Here is a 24,109-nt window from a genome sequence, read left to right as displayed (position 1 = left end):
AGTTCCAATTCAACTGGCATAAACAATTAAAGAAAATTTCTTGACTCAGTATAACTGAAACGTCTAGAGTAGGTTTCAGGCATAGTTTGATCAGAGCACTGCCTCCTTATATTTGTGAGCCATTCTGCTCACTTCCTGATGTTGGCTTCATCCTTACTTGGGTTTTTCTTGTGTAGCAAAATGGCTGCAGTAGTTATAGGCTTCACACTCACCTTCCAGGAGAACAGATAGGTTTCCTTCCCCCAACCACTGAATCAAAATCTCTAGGCTCACATGTTTAAATCGACTAAGCTGTCTATCCCTGAATCAATTACTGTGGCAAATGCTGGGCAATAGTTAACCCAATTTTAAATATGTGACTATTGACCAGTGAAAGAAGAGTCGAATGGATGATGGAGAAACCACCAGTTGAAATTTGAGCTATAGATTGGCAGATTAGTATGGTATGGTCAGTATGGGGAAAGACAGGTTTGGATTGAAATAAAAGGTGACACTAAAGTTGTCATTTATGTTTTAAGAGGTCTTAAGATATAAAACAGAAGTGTACTATATTTTGAAATGCTAGAGGATCAGGATCTTTTTTTTTTTTTTAAAGATTTTATTGGGGAAGGGGAACAGGACTTTATTGGGGAACAGTGTATACTTCCAGAACTTTTTTTTTTTTTTCCAAGTCAAGCTGCTGTCCCTTCGATCTTAGTTGTGGAGGGTGCCGTTCAGCTTCAAGTTGTTGTCCTTTCAGTCTTAGTTGTGGAGGGCGCAGCTCAGCTCAAGGTTCAGTTGCCGTTGCTAGTTGCAGGGGGCGCTGCCCACCATGCCTTGAGGGACTTGAGGAATTGAACCAGCAACCTTGTGGTTGAGAGCCCACTGGCCCATGTGGCAGCCTTCGGAGTTAGGAGCATGGAGCTCCAACCGCCTGAGCCACCGGGCCGGCCCTAGAGGATCAGGATCTTAAAGTAGGTACAGGAACTTTCTTTTCCCTGTCAACTCTTTTGGTAGCCCTGTTTGGATATCAACTGTTTGCATCCCCACTGCCTGCTCTAATTCCTGTGCTTTTCATGACTCCTGTCAAGGGAACCTGTCGTATGGCTTTGAAGATACCCTGGGAGCATAAATAATGGAACAGCATTCAGAGACACAGGTTTAAATGGCTCTGGTACACAGTGGGCACCAGAAATTATTGGTTTGGGGGATGGATAGTACAAGATAGGAAAAAATATGAGGAAAAGTTATGAAATATTGAGGGTAGGGAGAGGAGCCCCAGAAGTTCATTTTAAAGAAAGTTATTTTGTCCAAGAATATGTAGCTTTGCCAAGTAAATATAAAGAGAGTGATGGGGGAAACAGCAAGAAGGTTTTATAATGAAGTGGAAAAGAAATTGCAGCCTCACCTTAAACCTATTCTGTTTAAATATACAAATCTCATGACTCCATAGAACATATACCACATTATCTAGAAATGAATGATCCCTCTTGCTTGTCATTTTTCTTTTAACTATTTTTGTATTGAGGTATACTTTACATATAGTACAATTAAATTTATGTCAATTATAACTGACAATACATAACATATTCAGAGCTATCTATGAGTCCTTTGTCATCATTAATGCTCTCTTAGAGAGTAAATTCTGTCTGTAGAGATGATATTTCAATTTTTCTTATATGACTACATACATAGAGGGTGTTTATTGCTTTGGGATGATGATTTGATGAAGATGATAAGATATCAATCACTCTCATCAATTTAAGTAAACATAAATTGGGGGTAAATTTTGGAGGTTGGACTTGAAGAGGAGGGAGTCTCAAACCAGTGTTTCTTATAACGTCTAATAATGTTGAATGAGAATCTCCTAGGCATTCCTGCTTCTTGTTGTTATCAGATTCAACATGAGCAGTGTAATGGACATCTGTTGTTTATACCTGCCCAGCACCCCTTTTTCCGGTAACAGCACCCATCTCTTTCATTTGAAAAATCATTGGTCTCCAATTCTCAGAGCCTGTGGCTCAGAATTGGGGAAGTGGGTGCGCACAAGTTTCAAGCCTGGTCAATCAATTCATCACGTGCCCGAAGCTAGTGACCTGAGCTAGTGCCTGAAGCTAGGCCAATGAGAGCTTAGCAAGGACTCTCAGTGGGACTCCAGAAAAGAAGCATTCTCCCTCAGCGGAGGCTTTAAAGCTGGTTGAATGCAAGCTTGCCAGCCCTGAGCCATGTTTACCATCACATGGTGATCCCCTACTGGAAATGACCCCAACTCAGAGGGGCACCAAAGCAAGGATGGAGACAGATTACTGATGACATGGTTTGAGCACCTAGATCCCGTCGGATCTACCCCTCATTTTTTTGCTTATATGAACCAATAAATCTCTATGCTTAATCCAATTTGAATTTGGTTTCAAAACTTGCAACTCAAAGAGTCTTGACTAGTGCTTGTCACCATCATCTGCAGCACCACCTCTTCTCCTCCTTCCTGGAGCCAGAAGTGAAAGTCCACTTCCTGAAGCAGAGCCTCAGATGATTGTAACAATCAGCGAGTGAGTACCCACAGGAAGTCCAGGGCGGCAGTGTGGGGCATGGCCGTTGAGTAGGCAGCTTTGAGGTGCATCTAGGGCACAGGAAACACAAGGGCAGAGACCTACCATTGACACACAGGCTCTAACTGCCTATTCCTGGAGCATTCATCAGCTTTATCTCCAAGCTCCAATGGCAAATGCCTTGTTAGACACAGATTAAAATCACTCTGGTGAATGCTCAGCGGGGCACCTTGTCACTTGTATTTGCATGCAATCATTCCTTTAAACAGCTCAGGCCTTGCAATGATAATGCAGTTCTAAACTCGTGTCCCAGGGCCTACTCAGTGTTGTAGGTGCAAATATTGCCACTGAAAATGGTCCAGAAACGTTATCTAAGATTTTCCGGAAATCCAGGGAGAGCGGAAGTAGACTCTTTCATTCATTGTATTAGATTAGGAGTAATAAAAAGGGAAATAGCAGACCCCTGTCTTATAAATCAAGACTGTAAGCTCCATGGAGCAGAGACCACGTTTCTTTTTGCTTATCATGGTAATTGTAGTGCCTAACTTGATACCCAGAAAAAAAATGTTTGTTGAACGATTGGCCAAAGAGATAAATAAATGAATGAAGCATGAAAAGTTTGGAAAGGGAAGACCAAATAAGACTCTCAGAGTCAGGATCGGATAATAGCTCTGAGTTGTTCAGCCCTGGGTTTTGTACCAAAGTAGATTGCCTCTAGAGAGCTATTTCTACTTTAGGATTCTTCTGCTGTCTTAACTGATACTGTGGACAATGGTCATTTTCGCCGGCCCAACATTCATTCCTTTTTTCTATGAGGTCCCCAATTTCCTTTGGAGAAAATCCTCTCCTCATTTTGTGTTCTCTTTTTGGGAGAGGGAATCCTGGTTAGCACCTCCCACCATGAAAGGTGAAGAAACCACATCCTTATTTTGTTTGTCCTATTCTCTTCTTTGGATCAATGTAACCTAAACTCAATCAGATGATCTCTCCCAGGATATTTTCTCTTGGGCAAGTGACTCAAGGATGGACTGGCTTCTTGGAGCTCATTCCTAGGCTGCAATTCTGCATGTCCCTTTTTAAAAATGCTATCCTGGAAGCCTCTTCCTTTAACACTCATTCCAAGTGATTGTTATTTGTCCTTTCCATTCCCATTCCTTGTAATGGACAATGACAGGTTGGTTCCTTCCTTCTCTGCAGTGACTACTCCTTCTCTGTAACTGATTCCTCACCTCCAGCAGCTTGACCTTGTGCTTTGGCCATCAACGATTGATTGGTCAAGCATTAGACATCTTACCCTAGGCTGGAACAATTACATTTCTCTTTTCTGGGAGTTTGTAAGTTTGACCTAGGGAATATGAAAGTTGTAGGTTCCTGAGAGCTAAGCCTCAGAAGATGGTTGGTTCTAGGAGGAAGGTCTGTAATTTTCTGTTCTGAGGTTTCAGATTTTCTCCTGGACCCCAACACTTAGCTATCTTGAGGAGAATTCCACTAAGTTTACCTTTCTTGCTGAAGTTTTATAATATTTGCTTATGTTATTTGCAACCAAAAAAATCTTAATTGACAGTCTCCATGTGATAAAAGGCACCTTGGAGGCTGGGCCATATTTTCATTCATTCACATTTATTCATTCAATCAAACATTTATTGAGCACCTACTATGTGCCAGGCACTGTGCTAGGTATTGTGACCACAAAGATGAATTTGACAATCCCTTGAACTCAAAGAGCCTGCTCTCGGTCTAGTTAGGGTATAAATGTATTTGATCAATCATTCATTCACTTAACAAATAATTCATTTAGTCAACTAATAATTGCCAGCGCTTACTGAATATTATGTGACAGGCCCTGGTATTAAATGCTTTTCTCATTTAATTCTCATAACTCTATTAAGTATGTTCCATTTTACAGATGAAGGAACTGAGTCACGGAGAGGTTAGGCAGCTTTGCCAAAGTCAGTGTTTCTAAGTGCTGGAGCTGGGTCTCCAATCCTGTCTGACTACAGACCTGTGGCTTCTCACCACTTTATAAACTTCCTCTCCAAATAAAGAATCCCAAAGCAATGTGACACATGTTTACACAGGTGTATAAAGTTCACAGAGAAGAGTTTAATTTTGTGGGGAGGTTGGAGTTCAAGAAAGGTTTCACAATCGAAATCATCTGAGCGATCTTGGAGGAAGAGAAGAGTTATAACTCTGGTGCCTACCACAGAACTTTGCATATGAACTCAGTCATATGATAATGAGGCTGCTTATGCATCTGGAAGTTGTTTTCCTACTTACATGGAGTCGGGGGTGTTTCCTAGTGCCCTCTGAGGCATTCCTTTTGTGGTTTAGCAATGGCGTGTAAGGTCATCAAACCATTTGTGTATTGTATCGCTGATGCTCACAAAGCCTTATGAGGTAGTATTATTAAATTCCTAAGGTGGGTGAAGAAAGCAAAGCTGATGTTGCATGACTCGTCCAAGACCACACATGGTGAGTAAGTGGCAGAACAAGACAAGGATCGTGGCCTCTGGAGGGAGGAATTGGCTAACAGGATTCCTCCAATCTTGTCAGGCTCCTTTAATCTTAGTCTGCAGTTCAAGGCTTTGCTATTTCTAGCCTCCGCACCTGAGCTTCTGAAGGTTCCTTCTCATTTCCAGCTTTCCAAATCCTGACCATCTTTCAAGATCAAGCTCATCCCACATCTTCCTCCCAAATCTTCTCCAGATTCATTCAGTCCACTATCTAAACTTCAATTAAAATCCCTTAGCTCTGCTTCCAACCAGATTCCTGCCCTGAAACATTCCCATATAAAAAGTCTAAACACATCACTGCCATCTAGCCTTTCTCCTCAGAATTCCTCCTGTTGCCTAATCTCTTCAGCCTGCAGTTGTTCTTTTATTCTTGTTTACTTTCTATGTGTATATCTTGTCTCTCACTAGAATGGGAGACAAACCACGTTTCTTTTTTACTTCATCACAAACTTTTGTTCTTTGGCATCACGGAGTTTGTTGACTCAAAGAGGATATCTGCTCTGCCCCCCTTCTGTAGATTGTTCAGCTCCTAAATCATGCAAGACTGCTACCTTGTGGGTCCTCCTTTCTCAAGTTCCTGGTGGGCGGGGGAAGAAGGCAGGGGCTGTCATAGGTGCATTCAGCAATTAATAAGAAGCAACACTTAATGTTTACTAATTGCCAGGTCCTATACAACATACACTACATGTGTCAACTCATTAAATCCTCAGGATAACTATTATCCCCACCGAACAGATGAAGACATATAGAGGTCACTCTGCTAGTAGTAAGTGGTGCAGCCAGGATTCAAACCCAGCCTGTCTTAACTAGGACGCTAAATTCTTTATGGGTAATCAAAAGTCTCTTGCTATAATGTATATTCATTTCCTTTCTTTCTAACCCTGTGGGAAGGGAATTAAAGGGGTGAGAAGATAATACAGTATTTCTGATGCTCCTAGCGTGGGCCAGATATTATGATAGGTGCCCAATGCTTTATTTATTCTTGCAAATGAGTCTATGAAGCAGGGAGTATTCACTCCGTTTTAAAGAGTTAAACAACTTTGGCTCCCAAAGTTGTTAAATACTCAAGGTTTAGCTTCCCGATATTGGCAGAGCTGGAAGGAGACCAGGTTTCCTGACTTTCAAGGAAGTGCTCTTTAAAGGAAATTGAACAGAAAACAGTGACAGATATGGAGGGGAAAGAGACATCTGAATTAATAAGAAATCTGTCAATGCATACTGAAGAATGGGAAGAGAATGTCAAAAGGGCTATTCTATAAACACCCATGAGGAATTATTTACTTAAACACAGGAGCCCTGCCTTGGCCTGGGATTAAACCCGAGAATTGACCGGGAGGCGAGGGAGCGAGCGCGTCCCCCGTCCTAGGGAACCGGCGAACCCGCTCCAGACCCAGGCTCAGCCCCCTTCTTTTCCTCACGCACTAATTGGCTACTTCTTCCTGGGCCCCGCCTCCTCCCCCGGGAGGGACCATTGAGCAGCGCAGCCGTTCGGCCGAGCCGGCCGGGACCTCCAATCTGGTGCCAGGTTCCCGCGTCCCTCCTGAAGCCCTCTCGGCACCGGCGAGCCGCTCTCCTCCGGCCAGTGATTGGCGGGGCCGCGGCATGTTCGGCTCCTCCTCCTCGAGCTCGGTCAGCCGGCCTTAGGCCCACGACCCTCCGGTCCGCCCCCGCGCGGGCTTCCCGTGGGCGGCGGGGCCGCGGCTTCCGCGGGAGTGGGCCCCGCCCCCGAGTGACGGCCAGGCCGGGAATTGGCGGCAGCGTGCAGCCACTTCCGGTTTCGGGGAGGTGGGTGGGGTGCGGAGCGGGGCTGGGAGCCGCCGTCGCCTCGGCCGCTGCTCACAGAGCCTGCCTCGCGCCTGGTGCTGCCGGGACCATGCGGCCGGGACCCGGGGGCTGCTGCTGCCGGCGCGCAGTGGGGGCGAACGGCTGCGTGGCCAACGGGGAAACGCGGAACGGGTACGTGAGGAGCAGCGCCGCAGCCGCCGCGGGCCAGGTACGCTGGGACCGGGCGGCGGGCGGGGACTGCGGGCCGGGACCCCGCGAGCGGGCGCCCGGGCCGAGCCGGCGGCGGGGCGGCGGGGCGGGGCGACGTGCGGTGACGGTCCCCGGGCGCCGGGCGCGGCCCAGGTGAGCCGGCGGCGGTGTCCGGGCGCCGACCGGGCCTGCCCCGAGCCGGGAGCCTCAAGGGCGGCTCGGGCCGCCGCATGTCTCCGCTCCGGAGCTGTGGGCTCGGCTCCACGCCCTGGGGCTTTCCCCGGTCCGGCCAGACGTGGGGCCGAGCCCCGGGGAGGCGGGCGGGACCCCTCGCACCCGGGGCTGGGTGCTGCCGCCTAGAGTCCCGAGGCCTCTCGAGGAAAGTCGTCCTGGGGTCCTCGGGAGGCACGGAGGGGAGGACGTGGTACCAGGCGGAGCCCCCGGGGCTCCTCCAGACCGCACTCCTGCCTCCCCCCTACAATCCGAGCAAGACGAGGGGCCCAGGTCTGGGAGTGACCCGGGCCCGCGCTCCTCTTGCGAGACCCCATCGCGGGTGCCAGTGACGGGGTCCTTGACACCCACACTTCTGACACACAGGGGCCTGTGTAACCTGCTGGTGACTTGTGGTGACTCGTAATGACCCAAGGCCGAATCACCACCCAAGTCGAGGCAGTTCTGAAATATTTTGAAAAGTTCTCAATGTAAGACAGTAATTATCAACCTTCCAGTTCCCTGGACTTCCAGATACTCCGCTGAAACGTGTCTTTAAAAGACGAGCTGGTTCAAAAGATGCAGGATCAGTGTTGCTGGACTAGTGTTGTGATATTTGCAATTGACTTTAATACTTAGACATCTTGTTCCGATATTAAGGAAAAGTGCCCTCTCCCCCCGAAAACCAGTAGCCTGCGCCCTGTATCAGGCACGTGACTGTTGTGATTTAATTTGGCTTTAACATAAATAGCTGACCGGCTCCTCCCCCAATCCGTAGATGTGATAGGTAGGCCTGTTGCTGTTTGGTGTGAAGCCCAAGCTGAAAAGAAAGCCTTTCTCCAGGTCACGTTGAGAGAGTAAGACTGTAAGTGTTGGGGGGAACATACATCCAGGAGACTTGACCTCCCCTGAAGTTGTAAGGCATAAGGCAACGTAATCCACAAATTCAATAGATTTGTTTTCATTTTTAAAGAAATAATTCTCTGAAAGTGAAAAGAATCTGCTCATTGTAAGCAGTGGAAGGAGTTGTTTTCTTAGCAATGTAAATGGCTCATGACACACAATTGTGGTAGAGAACGTAACAGGGAAACCTAACGGGAGGAGTCAGAAAATACACGGCAGGCGAATGAGTGGGTTATGCTTTCTAAGGGGGCAAAGGAACTCAAGAGACAGGTGCTCAGATAAGGTCCTTTGTGTTTAAGTGGTCTGTTCGGAACATAACAGAAGCTATGTTCTGAATTTGGTAGTAGACAGGTTCCTCGCTCTCGTAATCCCTAACAGTTTAGCATTTGTAAGCATGGTGTTTCTACCATGCTTGGTAGAAGCATGGTAGACTTATAAGATGAAGGAGTTTCGTGTTGCTAAAACGAAACTTTAAAATGTGTACAATTCAAATCAACTTCTAGCTGACTTTTTCTAATGTAGGTATTTTCGTGAAAAATTCCACTCGAGGCACTTGGTGGCCTTTGAAAGAATGGTCTAGTGGACTGCCCAAAAGAATGTTTAGGGCTGTTTCTAGAAAGTCTTTCACAAGTCTTTTTGAAACAAAGACTTAGGTATGTGGCTTTGTACACTAATATGAGGAATCCTATTGTCTGAGGTTTTGTGTTTTTTTCCTTAAGTAAAAGAGATTTTTGATAACTTCATGAGAGCAAGAGTATCTCAAAAAAATTTTAAAGTTTTCTTTTAATTAAAAGTGATGTGCTAGGGCTCCAACTCCTATTTATTTTTCTGCAGTTTCAGGGGGATTTGTTGCCAATTATGCCATAAAAATACATATAAGATGTTAAGTGCGCATGTGTGTTATGCTTTTATTAAAATATAAATTTAGAGTATAACAGTTTTTAAACCTGAGATATAAGTTCATTTCCTCCTGTATCCCAACATTTATCTTTTAATAAACAAGGAGACAAGTCAGAAACTTCTGACATCTTTTTACACTGCCCAGAGTCTATGTTTCTGTGTTTGAAAGGATGAATGTACAGTGGAATGCTCCTCCACGTCCAGTGGGCTTATGTCCTGATAAACCCATCCTGAGGCCAGAATGCATATAATGCTACACTATGGAGCAGGGGTGTCCAAACTGCGGCCCGCGATCCATGTTTAATTGGCCCGCAGCAAATTCCAAAAATATATTTAGTTTACTTAAATAAACCAGGTGAGGCAATACGTACTTCACCTCAAGTGAGTGGGCCCGGCTGTCTGTGTATTTTACCGCATGTGGCCCTTGGTGGAAAAGATTGGTAAAAGTTTGGACAGCCCTGCTCTATAGAGTATCAGTCGTTTACCCTTGTGATGGTGGGTGTACTAGGAGTTGTGGTTCACTGCTGCTGTCCAGCATAACGAGGGAGTAGCCTACTGCATATCGCTAGCCCAGGAAAAGATCAAAACTCATAGCAGGTTTGCACTGAATGGATATCGCTTTCATGCTGTCATAAAGTTGAAAAATTGAAAGAATCGTAAGTCAGGGACTGTCTATGTATGCTTGTCACTTTGTTGGATTTGGATTTAGATTTCCAAGTTCAATAGGTCATGTGATGGAATAGGTGTACGAAACAATCAGACATTACTGTTTGCTTTTGTTTTCTGGGTTTTTTCCCCAACCTTTTTCTTCCTTTTTTTTCTTTTTCCTCTTGTTCTCTTTTCTTGCTTTTGTTTCTTTTCTTTTCCCCCCCTTTTTTTCGCCTCCCCTGCCCCACTCCGGTTCAAGCCGTGGTTTTCACAGTCTGGTTGTGTAGGACACAGCTCCCTTGCCCACGCTGGTGTTATTAAGGGGAGCGCCCTTGCGCTCCCGCCCCCCTTCCCCGGCTGAGGCAGTTCAGTCGTCAGTTGTCAGTCAGCAGCTCTTGCAGGCTGCCAGCCACTCAGGATGGCTGGCGGCCACTCACGCTGGTCACCAGCTGCTCCTGGCGGCACACAGTAGCCCAGCCCCAGGGAGAGCTGCTGTTCACACTCTTAGCTGTAGAGGGCGCAGCTCACTGGCCCATGTGGGAATCGAACCGGCGACGTGGGACTTAGGAGCACAGCGCTGGCCCCCAGGGCCCGCCTGCAACGTTTTTTATTGTGGGAAACTGCACATGACATAAACTTCACCATCTTAACTGTTTTTCAGAGTACAATTCAGTAGTGTTAAATACATTCATAATGTGCCACCGTCACCACCATCCATCTATATAACTCTTCATCTTACAAAACTAAAACTCTATACGCATTAAGCAGTAACACCCCATTTTCCCCTTCTCCCATTCCGTCAACCACCATTCTACTTTCTATCTCTATGACTTTGATTGCTGTAAGTACCTCATATAAGTGGAATCGTACAGCATTTGTCTTTTTGTGACGGACTTATTTCCTTTAGCATGGTTCATCCTCATGGTTCATCCAGGTAGCAGCATGTAGCAGAATTTGCTTTTTAAGGCTGAATAACTTTCCATTGTATGTACATAAACACCACATTTTGCTTGGCCATTCATATATTAATGGCACTCAAGTTGTTTCCAGGTTTTAGCTATTTTGAATAATGCTGCTATGAACATGGGTGTAGAAATACCTCTTCCATATCCTGCTTTCAGTTCTTCTGGGTATATACCCAGAAGTGGAATTGCTGGATCATAATTCTGCTTCAATTTTTTGAGGAAATGCCAAACTGTTTTCCGCGGTGCCTATACCATTTTACATTCCCATCAATGGTACACAAGGGTTCCAATTTCTCCACATCCTCACCAGCACTTGTTGTTATTATTATTATTATTATTATTTAATGGTAACTCTGAGGTAGTAGGGAATAAATATTTTTGTCCCTGTTTCCTTGCACAGAATTCTTAAGACCTGTATGATTTTTAAGTTGTAAGACCACTAAGAGCATCTTTTGTTGTAATATTTGGTTTTTGACCCAGATTCCTGAAAGAGTACCTAAATCTGGGAATTTTCTGGGTGATAGGAGTGTCTTTTGTTCTAGTGAGGTGACTCTTGGTGGGCTTCTAGTTGGGGACTGGTGGCCAGAAAGATTAAGCCATGATTGGAAACTTGGAATTCTCAGCCTTACCTCCCATTTTCCAGAGAGGGGAGAAGGGCTGGAAATGGAGTTAATGATTGATCATGGCTACGTGAGGCAGCCTCCGTAAAAATCCCCCAAGTACACGTAGGATTCGGAAAACTTCCTGGTTGCTGAACACATGGAGGTGCCGGGAGAGTGGCTTACCCTCTCCCACACACCTTGCCCTACGCAGCTCTTCAAGTTGGATGTTCATCTGTATCCTTTGTCATCGTTTTGTTTGTTTGTTTTTATTGGAGCATATTGGGGAACAGTGTGTTTCTCCAGGGCCCATCAGCTCCAAGTCGTTGTCCTTCAATCTAGTTGTGGAGGGCGCAGCTCAGCTCCAAGTCCAGTCACTGTTTTCAATCTTTAGTTCCCCGGGGCACAGCACACCATCCCATGCGGGAATTGAACCGGCAACCTTGTTAGGAGCTCGCGCTCTAACCAACTGAGCCTTCCGGCCGCCCCACCAGCAGCTCGTTGTCTTCAGTCTAGTTGTGGAGGGTGCAGCTCCCTGGCCCATGTGGGAATTGAACTGGCAACCTTGGTAAGAGCACACGTTCTAACCAGCTGAGCTAACCAGCCGCCCCGTTTAGCATATCTTTTTATAATAAATTTGTAAACAGTAAACAATTTTCCTGAGTTCTGTGAGCTGCTCTAGCAAATTAATCAAGCTGGAGGAGGGGGTCATCGGAACCTCAGATTTCTTATTAACAGCTGATAGGTGAGAAGCAGAGGTGACACCCTGGACTTGAGATTGGCATCTGAAGTTGAGGGGCTGGGGGACAGACAGTCTTGTGGGGCTGAGCCCTTAACCTGTGGGATGTATCAGGTAGATAAGAGTTAGAATTAATTGTAGGACACTCAGTTTTCGCAGTATTGCGTGCTGGTGTGGAAACACTCACGCTCCCCTCACCCCAAAATCTGGTGTTAGAAATGTGAGTGTGGTAGTGTGAAAATAAAGGAGACATCACAGGAGTGTTGGGGTTTTGTTTTTACAGTAGCCATTGTCATGTGGGGTCTCTGCTCCCGCTCCCCACATAAGAACGCAGGATATGGTGAGGCCAAAAAGGAACACCCACGGAGCCATTGATAGTGGGTTCATACTACGATATTCTCGCTGGCAGCATCCGCCTCTCTGCAATCCGCAATCCACCATCCGCCCTTGCTAGCCCGACATTTGCTGCTAGCGTAGCCATGGCAGTTATGTTAGTGGCCAATGGCTCACTGGTTACAGCTGACGGCCAACTAGCCACAGCTGATGGCCATCCAATCACAGTTGATGGCCGTTTGCTACCTGAGGCAGCACCTTTCCACGTGAGGCCGAGAGCCTGGAAACTGCACTCCTGGCTTTGTCCCCACGCCATCCTCATGGGTGTAGAAGAAATCACTTCTTTAATGATGACAGTAGACACAGTTCTCACAGGAAGTGTCAGTAAAGCAGTAATTTTCCCTCTCTGCCATTTAGAGGAGGAGAGGAGGGTGAACCTTTATTTGAGGTAAAGAGTGGCAATTAGCATTAGGGAGAATTTGAAAGAACTAGAATTGTGGAAGATTTGACAGAATTAGAACTGGAAGGACCTTTAGGGGTTTATGTAATTCAGTCCTTTTATCTCTTTGTAGGACTTTATTAAAACTAATCTTGATAGATGATTCTATCCTATTTTTAAAGACCTCCAGAGAATTGGCAGGGAATTTTCTCATCAGCGTGTTGCAGTAGTCAGTGATCTTCATTTCTAAGAGTTTCTTACTATGGATTTAACATCTGATTAAATAAATTCTGTATTTTGGTTGCGCCTGAAATATAATAGTTTGAATTTTTTTAAACTCCTTGGTAACAACACTTTTTCTTTTTTTTAGATCTTCCATTTCTTTGTAGAAGTTTTGAGTGTTGAACACACATTTTGCTTTCCTTAGTTAACAAGTATAGAAGGGGAAAAAAATTATCTGCTTTTAAGACAGTTTTGAACCTTTCTTTCCTTTAGGGGTAGTTTTAATGAGATTTAGAAGGATGACAGCCTCTAGCTACCAGGATAAATAAGATTCTGTCTTAAGGAGGAAGTGGGACACAAGTTATTTATTTTTAATTTTTATTGGGGAACTGTGTGTTTCCAGGGCCCATCAGTCGTCGTGCTTCAATCTAGTTGTGGACGGCGCAGCTCAGCTCCCAGTCCAGTCGCTGTTTTCAATTTTAGTTGCAGGGGGCACAGCGCACCATCCCATGTGGGAATCAAACCCGCAACCCTGTTAAGAGCTCGCGCTCTAACCAACTGAACCATCAGGCCACCCCACGAGTTATTCTCTTATTTAAATATTAAGACAGGCGCAGTATAAAGAACACATAGTGCTGGTCCTGCTACTTATACAATACTTAGAAGGAGGCAAATGAATAACTAATGAAGGATGGTTTACTAAATAGCTAGTAGCTTTTGTTTCCACTGAGAGGAAACAGTAACTGTGAAAAGAAGTTAATTATGAGACAGGAACAGGAGGAGTAGGTAGAATGTCCTGTTCAGGTTTCGCAGGGCCTGGTGAGACACCATAAGACCTCAAGGGCTTTGCACAAATAATGTTGTAACTGTTTACAACTTGTGGGACTAGATTTTTGTTTCAGATGTTTTTTGTTCCAAAGGGAAAAACATTTTGATTCTTAGCTAGCTAGATCTGAAAGATAAGAGAGTCATTTGAAGTACTCAGGAATTCTCTTTAATAAAAATTCTTGGGAGATGAGACCAGTATTTAATATATAAACCACTGTATTCTTAAGGTAGTATTTTAGAACTGAGATATTCAGGGAAGGCAGACTTGTCAGCATTTAAAGTTGGCCTAGGTGCCCTAGAAACTTCATAGTGCTCTGAGCAAGGTAGTTAATTGGTTGAGATTCGATTAGATTGAATTTTTGAAAGAAAGAAACAGTATTTATTGGCAGAGTAGGCAGTTGAGAAGGATGGGTAGAAGCTGTGTCTGCATTTTGAGTGGGTGTGCCTTCTTTCACTAAATACAAGTTTGTGGCCTCAAAAGTCAGTTGCCTTCTAAATAGTCCTTAAGAAGGCTTCTAATATAATTTGTAATTTGTGATCGATTAAGCAAGTAAGTTCTTTACTCTTGACCCATTTGACCTCAGAAAATTTATCTTAATGTTTGTTGTCTTTAAGACTACCTTAAAGACCCACTGTGAAGGTGAAAGTGGATATTTTTCCTTTTGTTTTAGAATAATTTTTGCTTCTTGCTGTAGAAATAATACATGTGTACTGTAAGACCCTAAAGGATTGGGCTGACCTCTTTGTTGGGGGTTCATTTCTTAATTTGTTCTGTTAAAAATCAGTCTGCTGCTTTCAGATAATTTCTAAGTACCGTGAAATGTGCAGTTAAACTGAGACTATGAGTGTGACCCAGCGTTTTGCTGCTTGGTTACTAGTAAACCCCTTCAGCAAATAGTTGAGATTTTACTGTTTTTATTGTGACTGGTATGTAATAGGAACTCAGGAAATCTTAGTTGAAGGAATGAATGCATGGTTGTTAAAGCCATGGGAGTTTTCAAATGGGCAGAGGATTTGAATAGACATTTTTCCCCAGAAGACATACAGATGGCTAATAAGCACATTAGATGCTCAATGTTATTAGTCATTAGGGAAATGCAAATCAAAACCACAATGAGATATCACGTCACTCCCACTAGGATGGCTAAAATAAGAAGCCAGATAGTACGAAGTGTTGCTCAGGATGTAGAGAAATGGGAACCTTCATACTTTGCTGGTTGGATCATAAAATGATGCAGCCACTTTGGAAAACTGTTCCTAAAATATTAAACATACAATTTACCATATGACCCACCAGTTCTTTTCCCTAGAGAAATGAAACATATGTAGACATAACTTGTATATGAATGTTCATGGTAGCATTATTCATAATAGCTAAAAAATAAAAGCAGCCCAGAGGTTCACCAGTTGATGAGTGGCTAAGCAAAATATGGTATATTCATACAGTGGAATATTATTCAGCAATAAAAAGGAATGAAATACTGATATGTGCTACAACATGGATGAAAGAAACATGCCTAGTGTAAAAAGCCAGATAGTAAAGGCCCCGTACTGTAGGATTCCATTTATATGAAATAGCCAGGATAGGAAAATCCATGGAGACAGAAAGTAGATTAGGAGTTTGCCAGCAGATAATTATTTAAAAAGCAAACCTTCTCCACGATATGACACCAAAAGTGAAAGAACAGGCCACAGACTGAGAGGAGATATTTGCAGTACATCACTGATAAAGGGTTAGTATTCAGATTATAGAACCCTGCAAATCAATGAAAAATGAACATGCAATCCGATGGAAAAAATGGTCAAAGCAGGAAGTGGCAATTCACAGAGAAAGAAACTTGATTGGAAAATAAATATATAAATATACTCATTGTCATTAGTTCTCAAGTATTGCAAGTTAAAACAATGAGATGCTGTTTATCATCTTAACCAATTTGAAAGCTATAAAGATATGACAGTATTAAATGTTGACAGTGTTATGTAGCAGTGGGAACTTACATTCTGTTTCCCCGAAAAACACCTAGCCAGACAGTCAGCACTAATGCGTCTTTGGGAGCAAAAATTAGTATAAGACTTGGTATTATAATATAGTAATTATATAATACTTGGTCTTACAGTAAAATAAGACTGGGGCTTATATTAATTTTTGCTCCAAAAGATGTATTAGAGCTGATTGTCCGGCTAGGTCTTATTTTCGGGGAAACATAATATATGGGTGCTCTTAGTATAAATGGATACAATTGCTTTGGAGACAGTTTGGCAATTTGTAGAAAAGCTGAAATATGCATATTTATAGTGATTGCCCTTCTAAGTCTATATCTAGGTGTATATAGTAGCAGAGGTTTTCAAACTTTTTTTCCAACCCACACCAAGAAACATTTTTGTATCACAGCTCAGTGCATACATAATGTATGTATATTTTATGTACTTTACATATTTTATATGTATATACATACATAGATAATTTAAACAGAAGTTTCATAAATCAGTGCGTACCCTTGGAACATGCAGCACAGTCTGATAATCTTTATACTGTACTACTCAATGAGTTTTTAACTGAAAGTTTTAAAAATGCGGGTCACTGGGTTGGGGTTGTTCTGAGGCCTCTCTCCTTGACTTGTAGATGAACATCTTCTGTATCTTCATGTGGTCTTCCCTCTGTGTCCAAATTTCTTATTCTAATAAGGACATCAGTCATATTGGATTAAGGCCTACCCTAATGACCTCATTTTAACTTAATTATCCTGTCCAAATAAAGTCACATTGTGATGTATTTGGGGTTAGGACTTCATTGTATACATTTCGGGGGTTCATTTAAGCACAGTTTTCCCAAGAAATTCTCATGAACACAGGAGACATGTTTAAAAGAATGTTTACTGTAAAAATACAATAAAAAATTGGAAATAACCTAGTTGTCTATTAGTAGGAGAATGGCAAAAAAAAAAAAATCAACAAACAACAGTATGGCGTGTTCATACAGTGGGATGAATCGATCTATGAGGTGTGATAAAAAAATACGGTGGATGTTTACATTTAAAATTATTACAGTAAAAGACACGTTGCCATTAACCCCTCAAAGTAATCCCCCCTTGCTTCGAACACGTTTATCCCATTGTTCTTGTCACTTGCTGAAGCAGTTCTAGAAGTCCTCTTTTATGAATGTCTTTAGTTGCGCTGTTACGGCTGCCTCAATGTCCTGAATTAATTCGAAATGTTTACCTTTCATGGTCATTTTAACTTTGGGGAAGAGCCAGAAGTTACACGGTGCCAGATCCGGTGAATAAGGTGGATGAGGACACACTGCAATGTTTGTATTTGACAGAAATTGCCACGTACCAGAAGCGATGAGTGACACGGAGCATTGTCACGGTGGAGGATGATTTAGGGCACACTTTAAAACACACCTCTTTCAACCGTAGCTCACACCTGACTGACTGCACTGAACAAGTTGAAACTTGTCAGACTTAGTAAGGTTTGACGCAGCCACCTCCCATATGGAAGACCCTGCCTTTCTGTTGGATGGCACTTGGCAGCAGCATTCACCATAGTTTTTGATCACACCTTGTATGTTATTGAACATGGGTAAATCTCAGATATATACTATTAAACAAAAGTTCCAGAAAGATACAGTATGATAGGTATATAAGGCTTTAAAACATGCAGGACAAAACTATATTGTTTATGGCTATGTGCTTATAGTAAAGGTCTTTTTTAAATTCATGGAAATGATAAACACCAAATTAAGGGTAGCTTTTATATCACTCTCCTGATGGCATCCTATGATTTATAAAGTGTCTGTGGACTTACAAGACATGTGAAGAGGAAAAGTAAGACAGCTTAGAATCACTTGTAAAAGAAAGACTTCTCACTTTGTCTACATTTTTCATCCTGTATGTTTAAATATGTCCCTTTATACAGTATTCTTTAAAATAGTTTCCTTATTCACTTTTATCTCAAAAATCATGTTTGCATATTTGAAAGTAGCTAGGAGAGTGTATCTTGAAAGTTCTTATCACAAGAAGAAAATTTTGTAACTATGTATGGTGACAAATGTTACCTGGACTTTTGTGGTGATTGTTTTGCAATATATACAAATATCAAATCATTGTGTTGTATACCCGAAACTAATGTTACATGTCAATTATACTTCAATAAAAAACAACAAAAATGTTGATCTTTGCATCCTTTTTCTTTCTTAAAAAGCAAAACAAAAAAAACATAGAATTCTTGAAGACAAGTATTATCTTTTATTTGTATCATTAAATACAGAGTTCTGTTCTTGACATGTAGATAGAAATGAAATCTTTATCAAATGAGTAAAAAGAACTAGGTGATTATAATCATTCTGAGCATCTTGGTAGAATGGCGCTCTGAGTTCCTAGGAGAGACTTTGATATCTGAAAATTATTTTTTGTAATAATTCTGTTGGCCAGAATTTCATACAACAGCTACTTCTAACTGCAAGAGAGACTGGAGAAATGTAGGCAGATTCTGTTACTGAAGGGAAGGTGGGAGCCAGTTAACGATCTCTGCCACAATGTGGTATCAGGAGCAGTTCCGACTAGAGTTATTTTTCCAAACAGTCAATTTTCCTAAAATTCTTGTATTAAATCTAATACTTCCTTTTTGATTTGTAATTTTCTTACCATGAAAGAGGTAGTCTTGTTTAATGGCTATGAGCATGTTCACTGTACTTAGAACTTAACAAGGCAAGTGTTGGCTGAATTTGGACTTACAGTCTTCTGTTGCCCTTTTAAAAAATACTAGTTCTGATTCTCCCCCCCACACATCTTCATGTATATTAATGAGAACCTGAGAAGAGGTTAGTTATGTCTCTCAATATAGGGAAGTACCTACCTATAACTTTGAACCAGGAATTCCTTATCCTAGATAAGATAATAAACAATGTTCCAAATGTACATCCACAAAGAAGCCATTTTTAAAAAATTTACTGAAGCCCTGAGTTTGCAGACTCTAGGCTAATGTAAATATCCAGTTAAGTGTAGAAAAGAAATTCTAAGAGATTTTAACATAGAATCTGTATCTGTTAGATTTCTCTTGGTTGATAACAGAAACTGACTCGAGCTAAACAAAAAGATATAAGAATGATAGGCATGCAATAGAAAAAAGGGGGGCATGGGGAGGAATTGAGGAACAGCTAAGTCTAAGGAAGTCAGAAAGGCAAGAAATAGCACAGCGATTGGGACCTCAGTATCAGGAGTTTATGGACCTTTTCTCCAGGACGTGGGTCCAGTGCCCTTGACACTGTTTCCCATTGACATTTTAAATTCTGATGGGAGGGGTCGTTGGTTCATTTTGGCATAGGTGCTTGCTTACCCTTGTGTCAGTCACTTATGATCCAAGAAATTTGGTCATACTCTACAGATATGACCACCAGGGCCCCACCCCTAGGGATCAGGATTCCCAGAGAAGGAAATTGATGTGAGCTGGTGTGCATTACAAAACCGGAGTGGAGCATGTGGTGTCATAGGCCCAGACATGGTGGGGGTGGAAGCGAGCTCAGATGAAGATGCAGTTTGTGGCAGAGCTGCACTGGTCCTCACTTCTCCCGACGATTACATCATCTGTTGTACCGTGATGCTTATCTGGAGCCAGGAAGGTGCTGCGGAGGCCATGTGGGTGGCCAGTGAGAGTGGTGACACCCGTGCAGCGCATGCCGGTGCCGCGTGCACAGGATGCCACCCACTGAGATGGGCCAGTGCACACACACTTGGAGGTTCGTCAGTAGGAAAGTAGTAGTGTCAAAGTATAGGTTTGCTGGGCGGCGCATGGCTCAGCTGGTCAGAGCGCGAGCTCTCAGCAACAGGGTTGCCTGCTGAATTCCCACATGGGATGGTGGGCTGCACCCCCTGCAACTAAGATTGAAAACAACTAAAGATTGAAAACGACGACTGGACTTGGAGCTGAGCTGCGCCCTCCACAACTAGATTGACGGACGACTTGGAGCTGATGGGCCCTGGAGAAACACACTGTGCCCCAATATTCCCCCAATTAAAAAAATAATAATAAAACAAAGTTTTTGACAGGTAGCTTTGTAAATATTTTTCATTCCATTTCATAGGAGATACTTTTTTAAAATTAAAATTTATTGGGGGTGACAGTTGTTAGTAAAGTTACATAAATTTCAGGTGTGCAATTCTGTAATACATTATCTATCACATTGTGTGTTCACCACCCAGAGACAGTTCTCTTTCCATCACCACATATTTGATCCCCTGTACCCTCATGTACCACCCCCCTCCTCCCTTACCCTCTGGTAACCACTAAACTATTGTCTTTGTCTATGAGTTTTTGTTTCTTCATTTGTTTGTCTTGTTCTTTTGTTGTTTTCAGTTTTATATACCACATATCAGTGAAATCATATGGTTCTCCACTTTTTCTGTCTGAGTTATTTCGCTTAGCATTATAATCTCAAGATCCATCTATGTTGCCGCAAATGGTACTATTTCATCTTTCCTTAGGGCAGAATAGTATTCCATTGTGTATATATACCACAACTTCTTTATCCATTCATCTATCAAAGGACACTTTGCTTTTTTGCATGTCTTGACCACCATAAATAAAGCTGCAGTAAACATTGGAGCACATATGTCTTTATGGGTGAATGTTTTCAGATTTTTTTGAGTAGATACCCAGGAGAGGGATTGCTGGGTCGTCTGGTAATTCTATTCGTAATTTTTTGAGGAACCTCCACACTGCCATCCATAGCGGCTGCACCAGTCTGCATTCCCACCAACAGTGTATGAGGGTACCTTTTTCTCCACAGCCTCTCCAACACTTGTTATTATTTGTCTTGTTGATGATAGCCATTCTAACTGGTGTGAAGGAGATACTTATTGACAAAAATTCGTGAATGTATTCTATTTGCAAGAAAAAATGTGTACCCCTACTTTTTAGAATTTGCCTGCTGGAAATATAGATTCAGAGCATGAATAGCTGTGTGACAGGCACAAAGCTCCAAACTATTTTCTCTAGTATGTGTGGTATTCAGTAGGGAGAGGCTAGTACATTTCAGTAAAATTCCAAGAAAAGACCAATTCAGTAGAATTTCTTTTAAGGAACAACAGAATATGCCACTGGAAATGAATAGGGTTTATTTAACGGAAGAGGCAGAATAACAGTCCTTTGATTGCTGAAGAATAATGGGTGGTTCATATTGGACATTAATTTTTTTTTAAATAATGTTCTAATCTATCCACTGGGTAGGCAGGTTCTGTGGTGATAGGGCAAGTTCTGTCATCCTGCTGTCACATTGAGCGGGAATGTGTTTATTTGCTTTAAAGAAAAAACATGCTCCTGTGGTTTTGTATTCATATCAGAAATGTATGCTTCTGTTTCCCAATAATTCTCCATTGTTGCATCATTACACAGTTACTTTATGTCCTTTTATGGCATTGAAACCTCTGCTCAGGGTCATTCCATCCACATCAGTTTACAGTGTAATCAAAACTTACCTCTTTTTCTTTTCTGAAACTTTAAAGAGACAGAATGCAGCGCATGAACCAGGACTTTCTTTTGTTATAAAGGACATCACTAGTACAACTGGCAAAATCAAGTGCGTAAAATATGCTAGGTGTATAGCTCCGTGGGTTTTTTTTACCTGTGTGTATACTGTGTCTCCAGTACCTCTCTCAAGGTGTAGAACATTTCCAGCCTCCTTAAAATTCCCTGGTGCCCCACAAGAAGGTCTTGAACTAAGGCACGACAATTCACTACTAGTTGTAGGTGGAAGTCAGCAAATAAGGTGGAGCTGACTCCAAAGATGACTCCAAACTTGGGAGACTGGGCAGACTGGCTGGCGATGCTGCCAACCAGGGAGGAGGTGCAGGAGGAGGACCCGGTTTTGAGGGAGGAGTTAGGAGGGTGAGATGAGTTCAGCTTTAGACCTGCTGGATTTGGGGTGTCTGAGTGGAGCTATGTAGGAGGCAGGTGGAAATGTAAATGTGGAGTTCTGGGAAATAAATTGGGGATTGAAATGTAGATTTGTGCGTACTCATTAGCTTGTCAAGTCTGTTTGAGATCTAACAAGTAGGCGAGAATTCTCTAGAGGCTGTAGACAGATGTCTTGAGGTTATGAGAGGTGTATATTGCTTTTATTAACGCTGTTTTGGTCTAAATAGTGAATAAAATCAGGAAATTTAGTTTAAACATTTAAAAAATAAAACGAGCAAATTCAGTAATACATACACTTGGTTAAAAATGAAAAATAAATCGGTTCAAAGGGTTATAACTTGGAAATATGCTTCCTTCCCCCATTTTACTCCCCACTCCAGTTTTTTGTATCTTGTTCAGGACAATTTTAGTGCATATATATTAAGTTTATGGTTTTATCTTTTGATTACCATTTTTGCTTTGGTTAGGAGTGCCTTTTCAGCTACCATGCTTCCCCGAAAATAAGACCTAGCCAGACCATTAGCTCTAATGCATCTTTTGGAGCAAAAATTAATAATAAGACCCAGTCTTATATTACATTATATTCTGTAAGACCCAGTATTATATTATAGTAAAGTAAGACCGGGTTTTATATTATTTTTTGCTCCAAAAGACACATTAGAGCTGATGGTCCGGCTAGGTCTTAATTTTGGGGAAACATGGTGTTACAAATATGGCTGATAGCCTACAGGCATGAGAACAAAGTGGCTTTCTAGTTTGATTTTTTTCACGTTCCTCTTGTCCTCTAAGGTGTTGTATGGTGATGTACTTATATAGTCTTGACTGAAAAAATTTTCTTCCTTTGCCTTTTTTCTTTTGCGTTTTCTTGAAAAAAATTAATGTTCAGGCAAATACATCTTGGTATTCATTGGAGTTCTTAAATCTCCCCTTGATTTAATAATACTATTAACATAGTGTCACACTCTTGTTTGCTTAATGTGAACAGACCTGGAGGGAGTGATGTGCTGTTTTTTTTCTTTTCTCTTTTTTAAGATTTTATTGGGGAAGGGGAACAGGACTTTATTTGGGAACAGTGTGTATTTCCAGGACTTTTTTTAATTGGGGAACAGAAGTATGTTTTTCCCAGGACTCATCAGCTCCATCCAAGTCAAGTTGTTGTCCTTTCAATCTTAGTTGTGGAGGGTGCAGCTCAGCTCCAGATCCAGTCGCCATTCTTAGTTGCAGGGGATGCAGCCCACCATCCCTTGTGGGAGTTGAACTGGCAAACTTGTGTTTGAGAGCAACCTCAAACCAACTGAGCCATCCGGGAGCTCAGCGGCAGCTCAGCTCAAGGTGCCGTGTTCAATCTTAGTTTCAGGGGGTGCAGCCCACCATCTCTTGTGGGAGTTGAAGTGGCAGCCTTGTGGTTGAGAGCCCGCGCTCCAACCAACTGAGCCATCTGGCCACCCAGGAGCTGAGCGGCAGCTTATTGACTTCATTCTAGTTGCGGAGGGCTCAGCTCACTGGCCCATGTGGGAATCGAACCGGCAGCCCTGTTGCCCAGAGCTTGCCCTCTAACCAAGTGAACCACCCGTCCACCCCCGCTGGTATTTTTCTTGATTGCCTTGTTGACAGTGTAATTTTCAAGTTAGAATTAATGAAAGGCATATTAAGAGCCCTCCTGCATGGTGAATCCAGAATTTGAAATACACTGTACAAATTTAGAGTCTATGTTTTGTGTAGACTGAACTTGATTTTCAGTCCAGTTGAGACTAAAAGATGTCAGATCTGGGTTCTAGAAATGTCCTAATATTCATTGTATAATCCCTGCAACTTAACCCCTTCTATGAATGTGCTGTTGAAAGAACAAAGAGCATAGTGTGTGTTTTCATTCTTCAACAAATATTTATTGAGCTCCTATAAGGTGCCATTTTCTGTAATACTAATAGGAATAAAAGGAAACATTATTGAGTACTTACTATTTGTTAGCACTTAATAAATACTATCCCGAGTGCTAGATGTGCAATTATGAGCAAAATAAGCCTGGTGCTTTTCCTTATGGAGCATTATACATGGGTAAGATGGTAATGCTATTATTTTTATTTGAATCATGTCAGGGAGAAAATTTAGCATCAGTACCTGAAGATCAAGTAATTTTGTTCTCTCTAAGTTCTAAGACTTTTTCAACCTGTCAGGTTTGCATGTCTGTTGGCCTGTCCATTCTGACCCTGCATGATCAGAGTGACTTGTGTTTTTCACCAGAGCACCACCCAACCAGTTCCATAAAGGACAGACCCAAAGGGCAGACTCAGCAGGCACCAGAATCCCACTAAAGTGTATCCTGCTCCGTGGGGTCAGCCTCCACACAACAATTCCTCCACTGTAGTCACGACCAGTCAAGTCAGCCTGATGGTT

General features: G+C 42.4%; 1 protein-coding gene across 1 annotated transcript in view; it reads left to right on the top strand.

Moving 5' to 3' along the window:
• The first annotated feature begins 6,520 nt into the window (after positions 1-6,520).
• Positions 6,521-24,109, top strand: part of SPTLC2 (serine palmitoyltransferase long chain base subunit 2) — an 88,341-nt gene continuing 70,752 nt past the window's right edge. The window contains exon 1 of the mRNA XM_081049826.1: positions 6,521-7,034. Within this exon, the coding sequence (XP_080905952.1) occupies positions 6,915-7,034 (120 nt within the window). The 5' untranslated portion in view covers positions 6,521-6,914. The remainder of the gene's footprint in view (positions 7,035-24,109) is intronic.

The sequence above is a fragment of the Rhinolophus hipposideros genome (assembly GCF_964194185.1).
Source record: "Rhinolophus hipposideros genome assembly, chromosome: 5".
NCBI lineage: Eukaryota > Metazoa > Chordata > Mammalia > Chiroptera > Rhinolophidae > Rhinolophus > Rhinolophus hipposideros.
Note: the sequence above shows the minus strand (reverse complement) of the source record. Positions and strands in the feature narration are given on the sequence as shown.